The sequence below is a fragment of the Argentina silus genome (genome assembly GCF_951799395.1).
Source record: "Argentina silus genome assembly, chromosome: 1".
In the NCBI taxonomy this organism is placed as follows: domain Eukaryota; kingdom Metazoa; phylum Chordata; class Actinopteri; order Argentiniformes; family Argentinidae; genus Argentina; species Argentina silus.
In genome coordinates, this window is record NC_139655.1 from 35,730,603 (window position 1) to 35,751,551 (window position 20,949).

General features: G+C 42.6%; 2 protein-coding genes across 3 annotated transcripts; both read left to right on the forward strand.

Annotated features, from left to right (window-relative positions):
- Positions 1-2,800: 2,800 nt before the first annotated feature.
- cUnh7orf25 (chromosome Un C7orf25 homolog) lies at positions 2,801-7,087 on the forward strand. Of its 2 annotated transcripts, none has more exons than XM_083667967.1 (2): positions 2,801-2,881; positions 4,426-7,087. In XM_083667967.1, the coding sequence occupies exons 1-2, from the start codon at positions 2,853-2,855 to the stop codon at positions 5,759-5,761; spliced, it is 1,365 nt and encodes a 454-aa protein (XP_083524093.1). In that variant the 5' UTR covers positions 2,801-2,852; the 3' UTR covers positions 5,762-7,087. The 2 variants fall into 2 exon arrangements, with proteins under 2 accessions (XP_083524093.1, XP_083524094.1); XM_083667968.1 differs by lacking the exon at positions 2,801-2,881 and adding an exon at positions 2,995-3,098.
- A 1,151-nt stretch (positions 7,088-8,238) lies between these two features.
- LOC310803277 (ras-related protein Ral-A) lies at positions 8,239-20,149 on the forward strand. Its single transcript, XM_083667993.1, has 5 exons — positions 8,239-8,657; positions 13,737-14,049; positions 14,667-14,875; positions 14,989-15,163; positions 15,453-20,149. Exons 2-5 carry the CDS (start codon positions 13,936-13,938, stop codon positions 15,573-15,575), a joined length of 621 nt encoding a protein of 206 aa, XP_083524119.1. The 5' UTR covers positions 8,239-8,657; positions 13,737-13,935; the 3' UTR covers positions 15,576-20,149.
- Positions 20,150-20,949: the final 800 nt, after the last annotated feature.

The following is a 20,949-nucleotide window of genomic DNA, read 5'->3' on the forward strand; positions in this document are numbered from 1 at the left end:
ACTGTACTCGTCAATCTTAGATAGTACAATTCACAAGTTACAAACTAGATGTGTTAAGCTAATCATATATCATGCATATGGTGATTTGTAGATAGTAGAAGTGGAGAGTGACAGAGGGAGAGAGAAAGATATATCTGACACATACAAATGTCATGACTTCAGTTTAGAGAGCTCTATCTAGCTGAAGTGGTACGGATTAGAGCATAGTAGGCCTACATACATATTCACTGAAATGGTAGTGAGTTTAATGTTGTAGGGTAAGCAGTAACATTTACAATGGCATGTCTGTCTATATTCAAATTAATTAAATGATGGACCAGTGTCTCATCTCTCCTGCTATTTAAATATTGAAACTGAAATAATGATGTTTTACAGGCCTGGAATGCAAAGAGGCTCCTCCTTCTGGAGAAGATGGAGGTTTTCAGGGCCAAAAATGGTAATGTTCTTGAATCTTCATATTTAAATCCAATTGAACATGCATTTGATTTCCTGATGATGAGATGTTAGGCAAAAATACCTCAAAACAAACAACAACTGAAGATGGCTGCAGTACAGGAGGGCATTGTAAATACTTTGGTCTAGCACAACACTGGGAAAGCCTCTCAATGCAGTTCTACAGAACAGTATGTATAGTATGACAACAACCTGTTGTCTTCTCTAAGAACACCAGAGCAACCTTGGTTGAGTTGTTTCTCTCTCTCTTTCCTATGAAGATAACTACTGAGGGACTGCAGCTGTTCTTGGAGAAGCTCCGCCTGGCTGCAGAGACGACTGCTAGCAAGATCCTCCTCCCTGTCTTCTCTGTTATCCCATTGTGTTGCCAACTTCTATCTTGGCTGGGCCCAAGAAGGACAAGAGGCATGGGAAGAGAGGCCCGGTTTACCCAGTGAAGAGGGAGGAGCTATATATAACTATGACCTTCCTCAGCTCTGCCAAGGATGACCTCATCCCAGAGGTGGTGAGGTCATCGCTTAAACACCTCCTAGAGGACGGGCTAGGGCCAATGGGGGAAAGGCAGTATGATAGGGTCAAAATGGAGGCCAGAAAGCGTGCTGCTGCTGAGAAGATCTGTGGGCTGGTAGCCTGAGCTGCGGCCAAGTACCTGAGCCAGTATCGGGACGTCTCGATGGTACGTCTCACTGCCCTTAGCAAGGATGTGCCACAGGACATGGTGAGGACTGTCTTTAACAAGTTTGAGGATGCATCAGAGACCTTCAGCCTCCTAAGCTTTGATGGTGCCCCCTTCAGCAGTTGTCCAGGACGCGGTGAGCGAGATGGCGTATAAGAAGATGACCTCCTCCTACCTTGTGAAGTTCCCTGACCACCTTGAGGGTCTGAACAGGGTGGTGTATCAGATCCTCAAGGAGACCATCGTCCACCTGGGCCCAGGGGTCGAGGCCAACAGGGGCGAGGTAGACATCCTCTACTTTTTCCCTTGATCGAAGCAGTGGAGGAGGTCGGGCATAGCCTTCTCCACCACTCCCAAGTCTCCGGTCTTGTCCAGAACATCCTGTCTGAGCTGGACCAGATTACAGCCTCTGGTCAAAGCCTTCAGACAACGATTGTGCAAGGAGTCATGGGTAGTTACCTCAAGTGTCTGGTGGGGCTTCAGCTCACACACACATATGTGTGGGCCCTGCTAAAACCCCTGGACCACGCCTGGCCACTGTGATAAGAAATAAGAGCCATCTGAAATGCTCTGTTTGATTTTGTTTAAATCTAGTGTATTATATTTGATCTGTAATGTGTTTTGATCTGTAATCAATTGTTTGTATTACGTATGCATCGTTGTTTTGGACAGTTCAGTGAGGTAGGTAGGCTACATACAGAGCGAACGAGCAGGTGGAGGTTTGGTTTGTGAAAACCAAAACTTACTCTCATAGCCAGTACAATCAACACACTGTTGATGCTATGGGGGAGGGTAAAACTTGGCTGCTTTAAGCCTCTGAACATGTGAAGCCCCTGAACATGTGATGGTGTTTTTGCATGTGTGTGATCATCCTGTCACCTGACGGACAGCTGTGCTGTTCAACTTAGAGTGCCCTGTCTGAACTAATGCACATAAGTCTTGTGTTATTCCTGTTGTATGTTTGGTGCGCTCTATTAGACAGCTACAGGATGTGTGTTATTAAATGATGCTTTACTCTGTCTGTTTACAGTCCATTGAGGAGACCAGTGGCAATGTCACATCAGTAGACACCACTGCTGAGGCCTCCACCCCAATTGGAGAGATTCAGCCACAGGTGGCTTTCCTTGACAGCCAGGCCTCTGAAGACACCAAGCTGGAGGTAGAACAGCTTCTTCAAGAAGAAGAAGAAGTAGAAGAAGAAGTAGAAGAAGAAGAAGAAGAAGAAAAAAAAAAAAAAAGAATTGGGAGGCGCCTTGGGAGGATCCATACCTGTTCCACTGGCCTCCACAAAGAGGAGTGATATGAGCCCTCACCCCCACCACAGCAATATATTATAATATAATATATAAAATGGATTGTCAACATTGTGAAGTTGTACATTTTTATAGAACTGCTAAGTTGATAAGAGAGGATTGTTTATTATCTAGAATACCAATACTTGGGTTATGGTACCCTAACCCTAACCCAATTCTTTGTCTGCTATTCAGTGAATCTCTGAACCTTAGTCATGACTCGGCCACCAAGGGGCTCCATTGAGATAGGGGCAATAATGGAGGCTTTACCCCTTTACCCCCTCTGACCAACACTACGAAAAGCCTCGGCTGAAGCAAGTCCACTCATAATTCTGAGCAAGAACGATTGCTGGACTTCCTGAAGCAAGCCCACTAATTAAGTAAACGAGGAAGTTGTGTGTTGCTTCGCAAGCACATGAGTGTGAATACATATGAGTGTGAAGACAGGCATGCAGGGCAGGTGAGTGATGTATAAACCTCCAAGCGAAAGGTGGCGACCTTTATCATCAATGGTGACGACTGAGGTAGAATTGCAAGCAGCTGACTGAGCTCAAGAAGAAGCAGTCAGTCACAGCGGTTTAGTTGCTAGTGATACTGGTACCTACTATAGGTAGCGAGCTATCGACGTAGAAAGGGGGCAGCTGAACGCAGCAAACGTTTTACTTGCCGACTTTTTCGTAAGTGATTTGGAATATGTTTCGTGTTGTGTATTTCCATTTATACGAATGGAACATAAAGATAAGTCTTATTTGACAGCAATGAACAGACAGCAAACTTTGCCTAGCGTAGCTAGCTGACTTAGCTAATATTGCTAGCTAGACGTACTCAATGCAAACGGCTCGTCTGGCCAGTTGTCGGTAAACGTCTATCGTTATTTTTGTGTACCGGCAAACGTTTCATAGAGGGGCATTAAAAAACGTCTGTGACAACATTTAATGTAATTGTGTCGGCAGACAAACAAGGCTTTCGTGTTTCAGAGGCGGTGCGTCAGAGAAAATATTCCGTATTGAACTCCACCCTACAGTTGCAGCTAGTGTCGATGATGTTGCTTGCTATTTATAGCAGCATGTAGTGATGGTTAAGTTGGCTGTTATTATGAACATCCAAATTCAATAAATTAATGAACCTTACTGTTGGGTTAGGGTTAGGAAGCTTGGTTCCCCATGCCACACATTGAAAGTGTTATGGTATTTTCACACTTGTTTTTTTCTCTGTTAAGACAATTTGACATTCGTCCTAATGTTCAGGGTATGTTCACATCAAGTCCTCTTTAAAATAACCAAACCCAGTCTAAAGCTGATCTAAACTAAACAACTCAGTTCTTTTTGTGTTAACACTGCCCTTCTGAATGATCAGGTTCTCTTGCTGGTCCATTTCAGCAGTGATGTCTCAGGGTATTTTCACACTTGGTCCCATTCAGACAATTTTATGAACTTAGCGGTCTTTGCCAAAATGTTCATGCATATGTGAATGCTCCAAATTCACTCAGACCCCTCTTGGGAGGTGGTCCGAGTTTGGATCACTTTAGAGGTCACTTTTGTTTTGGTTTGCTTCTTTGGGTGCAATGTGAACGCATAGCACTCCCAGTCCATTTGTCATTGGAGCCGCTCTGCCCTAGACTCTCTTGACATTTCACCTGCTCAATCAATGTGCAATTAGCCGAGGTGCAAAGCAGTTAATTGGCTCCAATGACAGATGGTGCTGTGCAGGCAAATTAGACTGAGACATTATCACTGCTGAAATGGACCAGCAAGAAAAAAAAAAAAATCAGTTCTTGTACTTTTACACTTGTACTTTTTTTTTAGTTTTTTTGTTCTTGTACTTTTTTCACCACTTGGTTCATAATACTATTTATTTTTTATTATTTTATTATTATTATTATTATTATTATTATAAACCTTTCTAATTAATCGTGACAGTATGAACATTAAAATCGGGCCTAAAATCATGCTGCTTAGTAGTTTTCCACTGACATGAGCCTGTCCCCTCTTTTTGTGTCCACAGGAATAATGCGCCAGCGATGGCCACACACTCCATGCTGCAAGAGCGGATCAGGGTGGCCCAGGAGCTGCTGGAGCGAGTGGCGCTGCTCTGCGCCCGCCAGACGTGTGACGTGGAGGGTAGGGCCAAGCTCTGCAGCAAGCTGCGTGCCGAGCTCAAGTTCCTGACCAAGGTGAAGGTGGGCAAGGTCCTGATCAAAGAGTCCCACTTGCAGAGCACCAACCTCACCCACCTGAAGGCTATCGTGGAGTCGGCAGAGAGCCTGGAGGAGGTGGTGAGTGTGCTGCATGTCTTCGCTTACGAGGGCCCAGGCGGCACAAAGCAGACGCTTGTGGTGGATGTGGTGGCCAACGGGGGCCACACCTGGGTCAAAGCCATCGGGCGCAAGGCGGAAGCCCTGCACAACATCTGGCAGGGCCGTGGTCAGTACGGGGACAAGAGCGTGGTGCGGCAAGCGGAGGACTTCCTCCAGGCCAGCCGCCAGCAGCCTGTCCAGTACAGCAACCCTCACATCATCTTCGCTTTCTATAACGGCGTCTCCAGCCCCATGGCTGACCGCCTTCGGGAGATGGGCATCTCTGTGCGCGGGGACATCATTGCAGTGAACTCAGTGGTAGGAGAGGAAGAGGGAGGCGAAGTGGAGGATGAGGATGACGGCGGCGGCGGCAGCTGCGAAGAGGAGGAGCAAGGTGGCGAGAACGAGGTGGCGGATGACGAAGAAGAAAATAACGCAGACGACGCCGACTCGGACGACTCGGACGTCAGGCACACAAGGGTGGACAGGGACACCATCGTGGCCAGCCTGGCCTTCCCAACGGAGGTCAAGGTGGACGTGTGCAAGCGGGCCAATCTGGACATAACTACGCTCATCACCTACGTGTCGTCGCTCAGCCACGGCTGCTGCCACTTCACCTTCAAGGAGCAGGTGCTGACGGAGCAGGCGGCCCAGGAGCGGCAGGAGAAGGTGCTGCCGGGTCTGGAGGAGTTCATGGTGGGCAAGGAGCTCTACGCCTGTCAATCAGCCGTGCAGGACTTCCGCGTCATCCTGGACACCCTGGGCGGTCCCGGTGAGAAGGCCCGCGCTGAGGAGCTGTTGGCTCGCCTCCGGGTGGTTCCTGACCAGCCCTCGGAGCGCACCCAGCGCTTGACCACCAGCTCCAAGGTCAACTGCCGCTCGCTCATGATCTTTGGCACGGGAGACTCCCTCAGAGCCGTCACCATGACGGCCAACAGCGGCTTTGTGAGGGCAGCTGCCAATCAAGGGGTTCGGTATAGCGTGTTTATCCACCAACCCAGGGCGCTCACTGAAGGCAAGGAGTGGAGGGCCACTCCAATATGAGAGGAGAGAGAGCGCTTACCCCACTTAGGAAAAAAGGATGACTAACGGAGAGAAAATGGCTGTGAAATGGTGGGAACTAGGACAGAAGAAGAATGGAATGAAGGGCCATGGTTGGACAGCCGATTGTCAAGGGGGAAAGAAGGATAAGACGGTTTTGAGTTTTTGAGATTAAAACCCCAAGTTTGTGGAATATACCACTGAACTAACTTGAAAGGGGTGTGGAAAATTGCTTTCTGAAAAAGCAGAGGACAATTATGTCTTCAAATGATAATGTTATCAAATATATTAGCCTTTTATTTTCTCCCAAGGTAAAGCATCACTAACATGTACAAGCAAATTGTGTAACAATTCGCCATTGGACCAAACTGTTGGTTGAGTACATGATGTAAAAAGCTTCAGTGCACACCCATTCCCTGGGTTCTCAGTACGGCTGAGCATTTTTTGGCAATTCATCTGCTTTTGCACAATGTGCCGAGGGTCAAGTGCATTTGTTTTCTGTGATGCAAGTCTGAGTTTGATGTGAATAAAACATCTTTAACCTAAAATGAACGTGCTCCACATATTGAATGAAGAAATACACTGACCTGCGTAGTAATGGGACAATGTAGCATTCTCTTCTTCTTTTGGGTCTATACAGTTTTTATACATAGTTCCCCTATTTTATGGTACACAAAAATAATATGTTCCGTTGCGTAATTCGTGCAGGCATAAGAGAGGTATTAATGTGTAGTATTTATTCTCAGCTTTGGATTTGCTTTTGGAGTTTGTTATTGGTTTCTGTCAACATGAGAACCAAAGAGGTGTCAATGGGAATCAAGGAAGCAAAAAGGATGCTCAGGTTACATTTAGCTGTTGTGGACACATAAGATGAATATTATGATGGACCAGAATGATTTCAAGAGGAAAGTTTGGAGAAAAAAGGATCTGTCCAACATTTATAGCATACCATCTCATCTGGAAAACATGTATAGCTGCCACTAAAACTAGGACTAACTTGTCTTAATTGATGATGTAACTGCTGCCGGCAGCAGGAGAATGTATTCTGAAGTTACAGAAACAGCTTGTCTGCTCGAGTGCAAACAAATGCCTCCAAATTCATTGGATGGCACTACAATAAAACGATGACCCAAAACATACTGCCATAACAACGTAACAAGTTTTTCAGGCCCAAAAAGTGGAAAGCTCTTGACTGGTCAATTTTCGGATTTAAATCCAATTGAACATGCATTTAATTTCCTGATGATAAGATTTTAGGCAAATTGACCTCAAAACAACTAAGATGGCTGCAGTACAGGCCTGGCAGAGCATCATCAGAGAAGATACCCAGCGTCTGGTGGGGTCAATGGGTCGCAGACTTCAAGCAGTTATTGCATGCAAGGATTGTCCACCAAATACTAAACATGAGTGCTTAATTTGAACATTTGATAAATCTGTCCCAATACATTTGGTAACCCTGAAATAGGGGGACTATGTGTAAAAAGTGGGGTAATTTTTTTAATCTGTACACATACCATCAAATAAAAGCGAATCTAAGAGAATCTCTACTTCAACCTCATATTAATGGTTTGATTTCAAATCCAAACGTTTGCCATAATGTGGAGTCAAAAGAAGAAAAATGCATCACTGTCCCATTACTTATGCAGGGCACTGTATTTGTGATATAAGTGTACAACAGAAAAGCTTGAGTCTCCGCACGCACTACACCCGTGTTCATCATGACCCTCTCTCCAACATGCTTACACTTCACTAAAATATTAGGTTGTGATCAGCTGCATACCTCTAGTCTAGGCATACAGGAGTGAAGGCCCAGGACACAGACTTCTCTCTTTCTCCCATTTATTCTGGATAGACTGATGACAGTGTGTGAAACAGTGTCCAACAGCGACTGAAACTGAGGTGACATGTTCAACACTCATAAAATTAGGAATATAACACTTGCCTGTTTTGATCATGAAATTAATTTGTAATACATATTGTTATTTTAGACCTGAATTATATTATTAAAAGCATCACATCAGGTTTAGTGATGTCTCCTGTGCACCAGTGTTTGGTCTTGGAATATGTAGTTCGTATGGTGCTATTTTTATACACAGTCTTGTACCCATTTTCACCATTTCATGTCCTTGGTTGCTTTCCTGTAAGGTTGATGTGTCATTAATAACACCAGGGGATTTTCGAACAGTCAAAATGTTGTATTATAGTGAAATCATTGGAGCCTCGATGGAGCATCTCCTGTATAAATGCTTACTTCTGGTACCAGCGCGTCATACCAGGAGGGTGGATTTCGGCTCTCTATTGTACTTGGATGCCAGATGGAATTCTGACCCGATCCACCCTCCCTCCATAATCGGCGGCCTCCCGTTCCTCTCCTCTGTTTGACAGTAAACGTGTTTTGTGAAGCGAAACATCTGCGCATGACACAGACATCATCACGTCGCCCGGGCACGCCCTCACCTATCTCTGGGAAACACTAGCTATACTAGTAGCCCCTGTCTGTTATTGTGCCAAAACCAGGGACTACGGATTATTTAGCAGATCGGAATAAATCCTTTCGTCAACGCTAATGCATTTGGATTTATTCTACTTGTGAAACGATAGCTTGAAGCATCCTCTCCAGTAGAAGTAGTAGTCGTAGTAGTAGGACTTTCAAAACATTTTTTTAGCTAGCTAGCAAACTGAATGCCGGCTGGACTGGAGAGCCTGTTTTGGTGGGCTTGTATGCTTAATACTACATAGTAATCCCATTTGGTTCTTAAGCACTTCTGCTTCGACGAGTGTCTTTTTTTTTTTGTGGACTCTGCCTCTTTGTACGATCATATAGATAGATAGCAAACGTTAGCTAGCTTATGCTGCTAGTAGCAGGCTGAGACGGACTGAAGACAGCGACTTCATTTTGGTAAGCAACTGCTAACGAGTAATATTAAACTTGTGATTGTACTCATTTATGTACAACCATGGCATGTCATCATCATTTTTGTTAGCTACAATCGGACCCTTAATTCTAGCAACCACACCCATTTCCAAAATGCGCATGCTGCTACTGACCTGAGCTTATAAATTGTAAATTGCTGTTGATTTCCAACCTATCTGAGATATTGGACATATGTCGTGTCTCAAGAATTGTTCAGTTGTGTTCAGTAGGTGTATATTTATTGGATTGGAGAATTGTCAGTTCCTGCCATGACAATTGTTTCTCTGTTTAGTTTAGCTATGGTCTTTCATGGCCGAATTCCTCTTGACAAGCAGCAGAAGGCTGTTACATTAGATTATGCTGAAGTCATTATTAAACACATTGAGTGGAATCACAGTGTTTAGCCTACTCAGCAAATTTGTTTTTAATCATTGACCATGAATCAGATGCACTGTTGATCTGTTGCCACTGCTATAAAGTGATCCGGGTGATTATTGATAGAAGTGACAGATTTAATCTGTTTTGTTCCCAACCATCAGTCAACACTTCATTGATTATTTATAACTGAGACATATACCCCTATTACTGCTTTTTGGGGACTGACAAGGTCTCTGGCGTGCCACCCCAATGTGCCACCAGTAGCCAGACAGACCAAGAAGCAAGCTTGAGGAAAATAGCCAAGGCATTTGTCTGGGTGGGTCCTCTATGGACTTAGCTGCCAAATGAAGGAAGGAGTGAAAAGACCCATGAGGACCAAAATGTGAAATTCATCAGAGCATATTAAATTGGGTGTCAAATGAAAGATAAGAGTCTATATTTTAGGAAATGAAGTGAGGAATACATTTGTCAACCACCTTCCATTATAAGAATAGGGATAAGCAAAGGCTTCTGGTCAAACATATGGAAAAGCGTCCAAAAAACATAAAAAGTATTTAAAGGTGTTTAGTTCAAGTATAGACCCCGGTCAACTAATATCAACACTAGTTTTTAGGAAATGGTTTGGCTTCTGTAAGTTTAAGAATCATTGCCCAGCCTCCAGGTCATTCTGTTAATTTATCTGCTTCATGAGGAGCAAGGATAATGAAAGTTAACAAAAGTAACAAGTACAAATACTTGTAGTGTTTTACTTGTAGTGTTTTACTGATATCAATTTAGTTTATGAATTAATAAGTGATTATTGTTGTACAGAACCTAAAAGGGTTCTTCGGCTGTTTATCTTCATCAAAGAAAGATAAAGATAAAGAGCATTGATGCATATGGTGTCCCAGTCTATAACACAACAAAATATGGAAAAGGTGAAGGGGTCTGAATACTTTCCGAAGGCACTGTAGGTATTTTTATCATAAATATCATAATTCTTACCATAATGAGTGTCTATTCTATATGTCTACCTTTTGTTTCCCTATTTATAGCTGTGTCATCATGTACAGAATGACATTCCAATCCAGAAATGATGCATTTTGCTTCACGTTTTACATGTGGAATTAGATTAGATTAGCTTAGATTCAACTTTATTGTCATTGTGCAGAGTACAAGTACAGAGACAACGAAATGCAGTTAGCGTCTAACCAGAAGTGCAAAAAAGCAGAAAAGTGCAGTGTGAACAGTATATACAGGTAGTGCAGTATATGAGTATTATTTACGATCTTTACATTACATTAGTTCAACCTTTTGGCAGCTATCTAACTCTGTAGTCCTCTCTCATAATAAGGAAATGATGGGCAGTGTTTTAGACAGGATATTTAGTCATTTCACCTAAAACAGGACACACCATCTACCTCCAGCAGTGGCGGTAGAAATATCAAGCATCTAGAATTTCCATTGGTAAACATTCCAGTCCCCTCAGTTTCAGCTGGCACAGTACCATATTTAGGCTAGCTTCTTAAATAGAATTAAGGAACAGTACTGAATACTGAAAATAATTCACTCAAATGTTGTAAAGTCACTGTAGGCAAGAACTTAGTACTGAAGATGCATTTATCTTTACAGTCATTGGGATATAGAATGTATCCAACACAAGGCATGCAGAAGTGTTAAAGTGATGCAAAGTCTGTTGGTCACACCTACTGTAGCCTAAATGAAATAATACAATGTAGCTAGGCCTGCATACAAGAAAAGATCAAACCAGTGAACACAATGCATGATTTTGTGAAATCATAGTACAAGACAAGGGTGGTGTTATTCCAGTAGGCATCACATGTATTGCCATAGAATGTTAGCATAAGGGGAGGCAGGGGGAAATGAGTGACATTACTGTCAGAGGGAGAGGACAGACACCACAAAAACAAGTCAATGAAGCTGGGGGAGGGATAGCTACAAAAGCTAATTTGTGCAGAAATGTACGCCTATCAGCTAACGGATAGGCATTTTTTTTCCTTTTTGTAATTGTGTAGTCCATCTTTGGACAGTCCATATGACCACACCAAAAAGTCATTTTACAGGCAGGTCCGAAAAGGAAAGGAGGACCTTTGGGTTCCACCTATGCTTATTTAGAGTTTTGGCAGGCTTCAGTTACTTCTGTGACCTCTTGAATCAACAAAAGCCCCTTTCAGGGTAAGGAACCTAATATGTGACTAATCTATGTCATTTTGGTGAACATTTCCTTTAAGTTTGATTCACGTTTCCTAAACAAAGTTGTATTATAGGACTTTATTAACAGACGTTTAAATAGCCCTGTTTGACTTTCACCGCTCCAAGTCATTATCGTTCAGATAAACCAGGGGTTCCCCGTGTTTGTGTTTGTGTTTGTGTTTGTGTTTGTGTGTGTGTGTGTGTGTGTGTGTGTGTGTGTGTGTGTGTGTGTGTGTGTGTGTGTGTGTGTGTGTGTGTGTGTGTGTGTATACGTACCAGCGGGAGTGATGTCATCTCTGTTCCACCATTGCCTCTCTGTCTCAGTGAGGACATAAACCATCCTTTCATACTCTTCTGGCCTCAACTGTGGTCTCACACTGTACTAGGCGGAGGCCTGCTGGTCCTGTCCTGTGTTATTAGAAGGCACCAACTCTCATTCAGCCTCCATTGTTTAGGCCGTATCTATAGACTGGTGTGTATATAGCTAATATAGCCAGAGATGTGGTAAGATGGTGTTTGATAGAATTTACTTAACCTTTATTTTACCTGGTAAGTTGACTGAGAACACCGGGCCTCATTCATCGATGGGCTTGTTTAACTTCAAAATTGAACCCGACTAGAATTCAGGCGAGGCTAGATGGGGGAAGTTGTATCTGTGCAGTTTCAAGTTCGACAATGAAGTGCAATTTTGACTGCACGGTTTGAAAACATGGCAGTGACAACATGGCTATTGAAATCCTCAATAAAACGTCCTACAAATTCTCTTTTGAATATTCACCATAACAAAACCATCAAATGAACATACGGTATATGTGCAATCAATAGATCTCAAATACCAAATAAGGACTTTTCTGAGTTCAATCAGTCCCATGCTTTCTCCCTTGGCTGCCAAAAACGTCTCGAGCCACTCCACTGATCACACCACTGATCACTCCACTGATCACACCACTGATCACACCACTGATCACACCACTGATCACTCCACTGATCACTCCACTCGTCACTCCACTCGTCATTCTCAGCAGACGTATCACTGCGGTATCTCTAGCCATGGCAGGCATGGCCACAACCTCTAACAACACCAGATACAACATAACATCTTCCATTTTGTGAACTGGTGTTGCTATATGCGTATATATGAAGTTGTTCAAATAATATTAACATAGTGAGTGTTTATTCTATATGTCTACCTTTTGTTTCTCAATTTATAGCTACATGTACAGAATGAGATTCAAATCCAGAAATTGTGCAGTTCTGTAGGGGACCCATGCAGTCATTCTGTTACCATCCAGCCAACCTGTGTAAATCCACTTCAGTTACTGTAGATCAACATTTTCAAAATCAAGGTATCATATGTTAACTAAGTTTTTGCAGACATATTTGGAGCAGATATTTAATGTAGAGTTTTGGGGAAACGTGGTCACATAAAAAAACCCAGGGAGATTTTATGGTCATTCCATTGCGAAACTGAATTTGCACAGTTCTTAATGTAAATGTGTGTTTTTTTTTTAATTGTTAGAAGTAGTCCTTGTGCATACAGTTGTATGGCTTGTTAAACTTTGCTATTGAGGGTTTTTGTTTGGCATAAGTTTGAATGTAAACAATCGAGTCCCAGCATCATTCTGTTACAGTGGAATCTATCTATCTATCAACCTCTATCTATCAACCTTCTCTCATCTATCCAAGATGAGCAAGCCCACAAAGTTACTTCTGGATCTTATTTTTCTCGTATCCACCAGCTGCCATGTCTCTTGAGAAATTTGTGTTTTCTCTCTTATTGGCCTCAAAAAAGATTTATTTTGCTCTGATGTGTGAAACTGAGCTCAAGTAGTTCTTGTTAGATGAAACATGGACAGCCACTAGAATAGGCCTAGATATTGTCATTTGAAATGTGTGCATGAACAGTTTGTCATTTATAGTATGGCATGACAAAAATAAAGATAGATAGACTGATTCTGGTCCATGATGACATGATTGCATCACGCAATTCCTGCAGATTTTTCAGGTGCACTTTCAAGCTATGAATCTCCCGTTCTACCACATCCCAAAGGTGTTCTATTGGATTCAGATCCAGTGACTGAGAAGGCCACTGAAGAACACTGAACGCATGTTCATGAAACCAGTTTGAGAAGACTTCTGCTTTGTGACATGGTGCATTATCATGCAGGAAGTAGCCATTAGAAGATGGGTAAATTGTGGCCATGAAGGGATGCACATGGTCAGCAACAATACTGAAATAGGCTGTGGCATTCAATCGATGATTGATTGGTATTAACGGGCCCAAAGTGTGACAAGAAAACATCCCCCACACCATTACACCACCTCCACCATCAGAAGGTGTACAGGTGTTCCTAATAAAGTTCTTAGTGAGCGTGTATGCCCATTGAGTTGGAAAATGTGTGATAGCATAGTGTAGCATGATGGGAAACTACATGTTGCCTTAACTGATCTACTTGATGTCGGCCTAAAATTGTTTTTCTTTTTTCTTGACAGAGATTTCCACACTGGGAAGCCCCTGACTGCTGGGACGCCACCTCCCTTTCTTTTCTGAGTCTCTCACTTCCTCTCAAGTGTTCACTTCTTCTCAAGCTTCTCATTCTTTTCTCATTCACTTTCTCTTGTCCATCTTCGATATCTCTTCTCTCCTCTCGCTATCTTGTTTCCCTCCTGTTGAGAGAGAGAGTGTGCCCTCATGGCTGCCAACAAGCCCAAAGGGCAGAACTCGCTGGCCCTCCACAAGGTGATAATGGTGGGGAGTGGAGGAGTGGGCAAGTCAGCCCTGACTCTACAGTTCATGTATGACGAGGTGAGACCTATTATAACTGTTTAAAACCATTATTATATTGTTGTTTCTGCTCTACAGTGATTATGCCTGTTTAGAAAAGGCCTTTTTGGTCTCAATGAATCCCAGTCACTGTTGAGAAATCAATGGAAATCTATGGAAACTTGGCAACAGGTTGTGTATTATTAGGGACTGATCGTTGTTTATGATGAATTTCAGTCGGGGGGCGGGGGGTTATGCGTTTTTTTTTTTATACAGTCAAGAGGAGGGTCATGCAATTTGCAATTTATAAAATAGCAATGTTTTTTCGGGGGGTTCGGGGAGGGTTATGCAAAAAAAAGAAAAAATTGCTTGGGGAGGGTAATCAATTCATATTTTATCGGTCCAATTCCGTCCATGATAAATCCCCCATCACCAATAACAGTCAGTCCCTTGCTAACTATTGATCTTCTTAAATTGAGCAGAGTGCCGTAATAGAGTCGTTTGTCCTCTCTCTGTTGGGTTGAAGTAATTTCTAGGTTGGAAAAGAAAATACTTCTTCCTTCTGCAATCTCTTTCTCTCCTTACTCTTTTGCCTCACTGTCAATCCCTCTCCCTCCTGGTCACCAACTACCTCTTCCAATCATCTTCTCTCCTTGTAGTTTGTGGAGGACTACGAACCCACCAAGGCGGACAGCTACAGGAAGAAGGTGGTGCTGGATGGAGAGGAGGTCCAGATTGACATCCTGGACACGGCAGGGCAGGAGGACTACGCCGCCATCCGTGATAACTACTTCCGCAGCGGCGAAGGCTTCCTTTGTGTTTTTTCCATCACAGAGTTGGAGTCGTTTGCCGCCACCGCTGACTTCAGGTGGCTCATCCTCAAGGATACCATGCAGACCCATTGCTTAAGTAAAAGACACATTTCCCTTAGAGAGATACAATAGACTAAACAAACTATGCCCTGTCCCATGCTTCCTCCAGAGAACAGATCCTGCGGGTGAAGGAGGATGAGAACGTGCCGTTCCTCCTGGTGGGAAACAAGTCGGACCTGGACGAGCGGCGGCAGGTGAGCAGCGAGGAGGCCAAGGCCCGGGCCGAGCAGTGGGGTGTCAGCTATGTCGAGACTTCCGCCAAGACCAGGGCCAATGTAGACAAGGTAGGTACTCTGTCAACAATGGCCTCATGTTCACACTCAATACCCTAATCACACTACAGGGCTGATGGGCCGAGCTGTACAGTGTTGGTCTGGTTACTTTTACAGTGCTGGAAAGGACAATGTGGAAAACAGCACAGTAAGTTTCAGGGTGGCCCTAGAGAGCTGTCAATGTATACTTACCTGCTCAAATTTTTACACAACACTTTTGCCACTGGGGCTACATGATGATCAGTTTGGTTATGTCACGCCCTGTAGAAATGACAACCCATATAATGCTCGCCCCCTGCAGGTTTTCTTTGACTTAATGCGTGAGGTCCGGGCAAGGAAAATGGAGGACAGCAAAGAAAAGAACGGAAAGAAGAAGAGGAAAAGCCTGGCCAAGAGAATCAGGGAGCGGTGCTGTATTTTATAATGGCAGGTGGCAGTGGCTGGACCAGACTGGACCAGACCATCACCTCCCCTCCCTCAAGAGTCCACTCCTTTATCCTCTCACTACTCTGGTTTATGTTGGAATCCTGAGCCCCAACGACCCAGGGTTGATTTTGGAACCCTTTTTTAGATTTAGTCTCGTCTTAGTCATTTTGACTAAAATAGCCTCAAGTTTTAGTCATTTTTGTTGTTTGAATAATGATTTAGTCTAGTTATTGTGAAAATGACGAAAACTATGGGCTGTTTTAATCGACTTAATGTCATTTAATTTGAGTCACACTACATTTGTATTGCATCATTAACCCATAGTGAACATAAATCACTGACTTCCATGTGTGTGTGAACATACATAGCCTTCTCCTACCACCAACATATTCTACTGCATAACATCCTATCGCATGATTCTCTTCCCAACAGCCAAATTGGCATAAGAACACATTACTTTGCAGCAGATTAAAAGTCACACCCCTGGACAGGGCACATAAAGGGCAATATTAAATGCAAAAACAAGCTCTGCGCTTAAAAGGATCAGCTTCAGAAAGGCATTGTGCAGATTTGCTGATATTGATCACACAATCAGTGGTTATTTCTTTGCAGGTGATTTGTAGATCAGTGATTCTGCGCAATACCTGTTGCATGATGGTGATAAAATCTGTTTGACTTGATCAAACATTTCGGCTGCTTGAGATTTACGAGAGTAGCGAGATCGAGGGTCACAGATTTTAGGCGCTGTGTGGAGCCCTGCAGTTACTTCTCACAGACTGCATGAAGCAGCAAGCGCCTTTATTGTGGGAGGCACTTTTCATGAATTTAATGAATGTTGTCATGTTCTTGACATGAATCAGGAAAAGCCCTATATGCCATGATGTGTGTAGACTGTGGTAGGATAGAAGTCATTATGGTATTTGAGAGATCTATTGATTGCGCATATGTTTAGTTGATGGTTGTGTCATGGTGAATATTCAAAGAAAATTCATAGGGAGTTTTATTGAGGATTTCAATAACCGTCATGTTGTCACTGCCTTGTTTTCAAGCCGTGCCGTCAGAACTGCACATCATTGTCCAACTTAAGACTGTTTCTTCTGGGTCAATTATGATCTCATATTTTGCCTGTGAAAAATGATGTATATTTTCATTATTATTTTTTGTTAACAAAATGAACACCGCAACAACCCCTTTGGCATCGACACTTGTATAGATCTGAAAAGTAGCGTAGCTATTAGCAACAATTCCACCTAGCCTATCAGAGGGTAAGGGGGAGTGGCACAGTTTTGCTTATGCCAACCTAGGGGTTGTTTCCAGATATTGGCCAAGGGAGAATAAAAAAAACCTGTCAACTTATGTTTTAGGTCATGTCAGTGCAGTGTAAGGAACTCCCAGGGGAGTTGGTCATTTCATTTAAACAAAAAACTAAATGGAAGGATCACACCAAACTTAAGATCAATATAAGTGAGTTTTAAATCACCAAGAGGCAATTAGGATAGCCTTTTTCTTTTCAGTGGCGTTTAGATAATATTTTTTAATGCACAATTTCCCCTCGTAATATATCACTAAAGCACACAAACAAATTGACTGATTCAGATGTATCTTCAGTACATTTCTATGTCAAAGCTGCTTCATATTCAATGCCACGTGAGAGACAAGGTTCCCAGTCTAACACAAGCGCGTGCAACACTAAGTCTCAGTGACCTGGTCTCCCTGCTGGGCAATGTAAATGTGACCTAACCAGCCCCTAACAATATGCCATATAACATGGTAAAAGGGTTTTACACAATGAGACATGGGTGCAGGCTTATGCTCAGAAGGTATGGGAGTTGAGATCACTTATGAGTCATACTTAAATGCAGGCTTGTTGCATTTAATGTGATACAGTTTACAGTAGGCTTAGGGTTTAATTTGATACAGTTTAAAGTAGGTCAGAGGTTTCCAACTCTGAGAGCTACTTGGTGTGTTGGTATTTATTCTACCCCTGCACTGATGCACCTGTTTCAATCAATGAATGGTTGTCAATAAATTGATTTGAAACTAATTTGATGTGCAGGATTAGATACTTGCACACTCTGTACTTCTCCAGGACAAGTATTGGAGAACTGTGGTTTAATGCTTTTCTCACTAGATTTATTTATTTATTTATTTATAGCCGAGAGCTAAAGGCCTATTTATAACCAAGGGACTAAGCTTTGTTTCATACAATATTCTATAGCCCCAGAGGCTAGTGTGTCGTTCTTCATTGCCAGGTTTTGAGCTCTAATCCATCATTTAGTGTCCACAGTTGTAAAAGCTTGTGATTCAGTTTACTCTGGGCTAAAAAATTAAGTCTGGCCTAGGCTTCACAATATCTAGATACAGTACCTACAGTTTCAAATTTGATAGCAAGATGTGGACAAAATCGCCTTTAAGGGATAGTTCATTCTAAAATCAGATTCTGTGATTAGCCACATACTTTAACTCCTGTCGACATACCAATACACTTTTTAAGTCCTTATAACAGTTATTTAGCAACTTGCAGCAGACACATTTTCCAATGTAATGGGGTCCAATTTGTGGCCAGAAATTGGACCTTATTGACTTCTGTTAAATTGGAAAATTTGCAGGTTACTAAATAACCAGGATAATGACTTACAGTGTCTTGTTATTTATTTATTTATTTATTTATTTATCCCTATCACTATATATAACTACATATATATATATATGTAATATAACAATATTTAGTAAAATTACACCTTGGTCTGTTTGAAATGGTAACCTTGAATGGCTATTTTAATAGTGTAGGTAAAGAGCTCAGAAGCATGCCGTCAAAATGTGAACTTGAACTTACTGAACTTGGTTCCGGTTCAAGCCGAAAATCCCCTTTCATTTTTCCCGTCAAGATTTTTTTCAAACAGCTAATATGAGTGTTGTGTAACACATACTCTTACATTTTCTTATCTGATTAACTAACATTTTATTAGTCTTTAAGTTGGCTATCTCTACAGTAAGTTGGCTTATTGATTTTCAGGTTTTGACTCAGGCAAAATAATTGAGAAAGGGTTACCAGAACTAAATGCTGGTTAATCGGAAAATAAAACGTTACAAGAAACTGTACGCCTATGTGTAACACAACAATTAGCTATTTGCGTAGCAACTGTGTCCTCTGAGGGCTGTAAGTAGGCATATGACCAAATAATTCTTGCAAAGTAATGTTTAAATCAAAGAATACCTTTTCAATTTTTACCCTTGTATCCACTCCCCATATTCTAGTTTCAACTTAAACCAATGTATTGCACTGAAGGACGACAGTTCCACCTACAGTAGGCATTACATTACAAAGGTATTCAGGACTGTCAGAGCACCAAGGCATGGGGATTGTCTCTTGTTAATGAAAGCCTTGTTGTTGGCATAATGTCTTGTTTGCCATTGACGGACCAAAAAACTCAAACTGAGTAAACTGTGTAGTTTAACATACAAGTGCATAAATTCATATAGTCACTTTCATTTCAAATACGCTACTTTTGATACTGAACACATTTTATAAGGGAAATGCCTTTCATGTAGGTATGGGTCAAACATTTGTACGTACTGTAGGACATACAGTATCTCCACATGTTGAGGATCTTGGAACAATTTACTGATGTGTGATGTGAGTGTCAGTAGCTAATGGAGGACTGTGTGATGTGTGTCAGTAGCTAATTGAGGACAGATATGTGTGTCAGTAGCTAATGAAGGACTGTGTGATGTGTCAGTAGCTAATTGAGAACAGATATGTGTGTCAGTAGCTAATGAAGGACTGTGTGATGTGTGTCAGTAGCTAATTGAGAACAGATATGTGTGTCAGTAGCTAATGGAGGACAGACTGATGTGTGTGTCAGTAGCTAATGGAGGACTGTGTGATGTGTGTCAGTAGCTAATTGAGGACAGATATGTGTGTCAGTAGCTAATGAAGGACTGTGATGTGTGTCAGTAGCTAATGGAGGACAGATATGTGTGTCAGTAGCTAATGGAGGACAGACTGATGTGTGGTGTGTGTCAGTAGCTAATGGAGGACAGACTGATGTGCTATAGAAGGTCTACTCTCTCAAAGTTTATGATGGACATTACCTTGGAGAACCTTATCATGAGGGTTTGGAAGGAATTGAGGCGTAAACTGAAGAGGAAACTATTGGACAAGTGGCCCCCGATGTCCATAACTTGTTTGCTTGCTGTCAAAATGTCTGAGTGAAAATATGTGAATAAGACAAGCAGTCACAAATCAAAAAAGCAAGCAAAGATGTACATGAGCATAAGTCTCGTGCTGCAAAGCATACTTGTCATAATTTATTGTTTTTTTCTTTTCATCAACTTAACTGTTCTTAATGTAACTAAGCTTTTGCCTAGCACTTTTTTAACCAGACAATTATTGTAATCAGGAATCTGGTGGTGTTTCATGTGTGTGTGAGGTTGGGTACTGATGAGCAATGACGCTATAATGGAGTCTGTTATGCCCATGGGTAGCTGATGTTCCTTCAACTCATTATATGCTGTACATTGATTAAGGAATCAGAGGAATTTAAATAAAGTTGATTTTAATGAAACTAATGAATTGTTCTTTATTGTTGACGAGTGATAATCAAGCTGTTTCAAGCACTTTTTAGTGGAGAGTGTTAGTCAACCTGTTCACATACTGCATCATAGTGTTGAAATGAAGAGGGCATGTCCAGAAGGTCGTATACTCTACAGTCATCTCCATGTGTGTTTGGACAGTTAAACATGTTGATTTTGATCTCACAGCTCCATGCCGGCATTTTACACCTCCATGAAGAGATGGCAGAGAGAGGTGGCATAATCACTAAATTAAGGGAGAACAACAAACAGTTAATATGAACCCTGAACAATACCCGACTGACCATGCACTAGAAAGCTCCGCCTGAGGCCGCTGCTGGAGCTGGAATGCCGTTCACCAGAGGGAGGGAGCTTTGTGGCCCCTCCGGGGCTGAACGTCCGGCTGCAGGGGGGCAAAGCTGTTTGACAACCGTACTGGATCCTCCAGAACTGGTGAGGGCACAGGGAACATCGACCGCTTCCACCGTCTAGGTCTGCGCCAAAGCTCCCTCCCCCTGGTGGACGGCGTTCCAGCTCCAGCCTCAACGATCACTGACGGTCCATCGTGCTCCAGTGCGTCTCAGCCACCCTCGGGCTTGGCTGACGTGGATAGGCCTGGTCCTGCTAGGCGGAGATCTCCTTGAACCTCGGAGGTGGTTGTAATTGGAAGTTCCATTGTTAGAGATGTGGTGATCACTGGAGCCAGAACCTGCTTCCCTGGAGCTTTTGTTCGGGACATTGATCATCAGATCCCTACGGTTCTGAAACAGCTGCCTGATGTGCACACAGCTGTCATT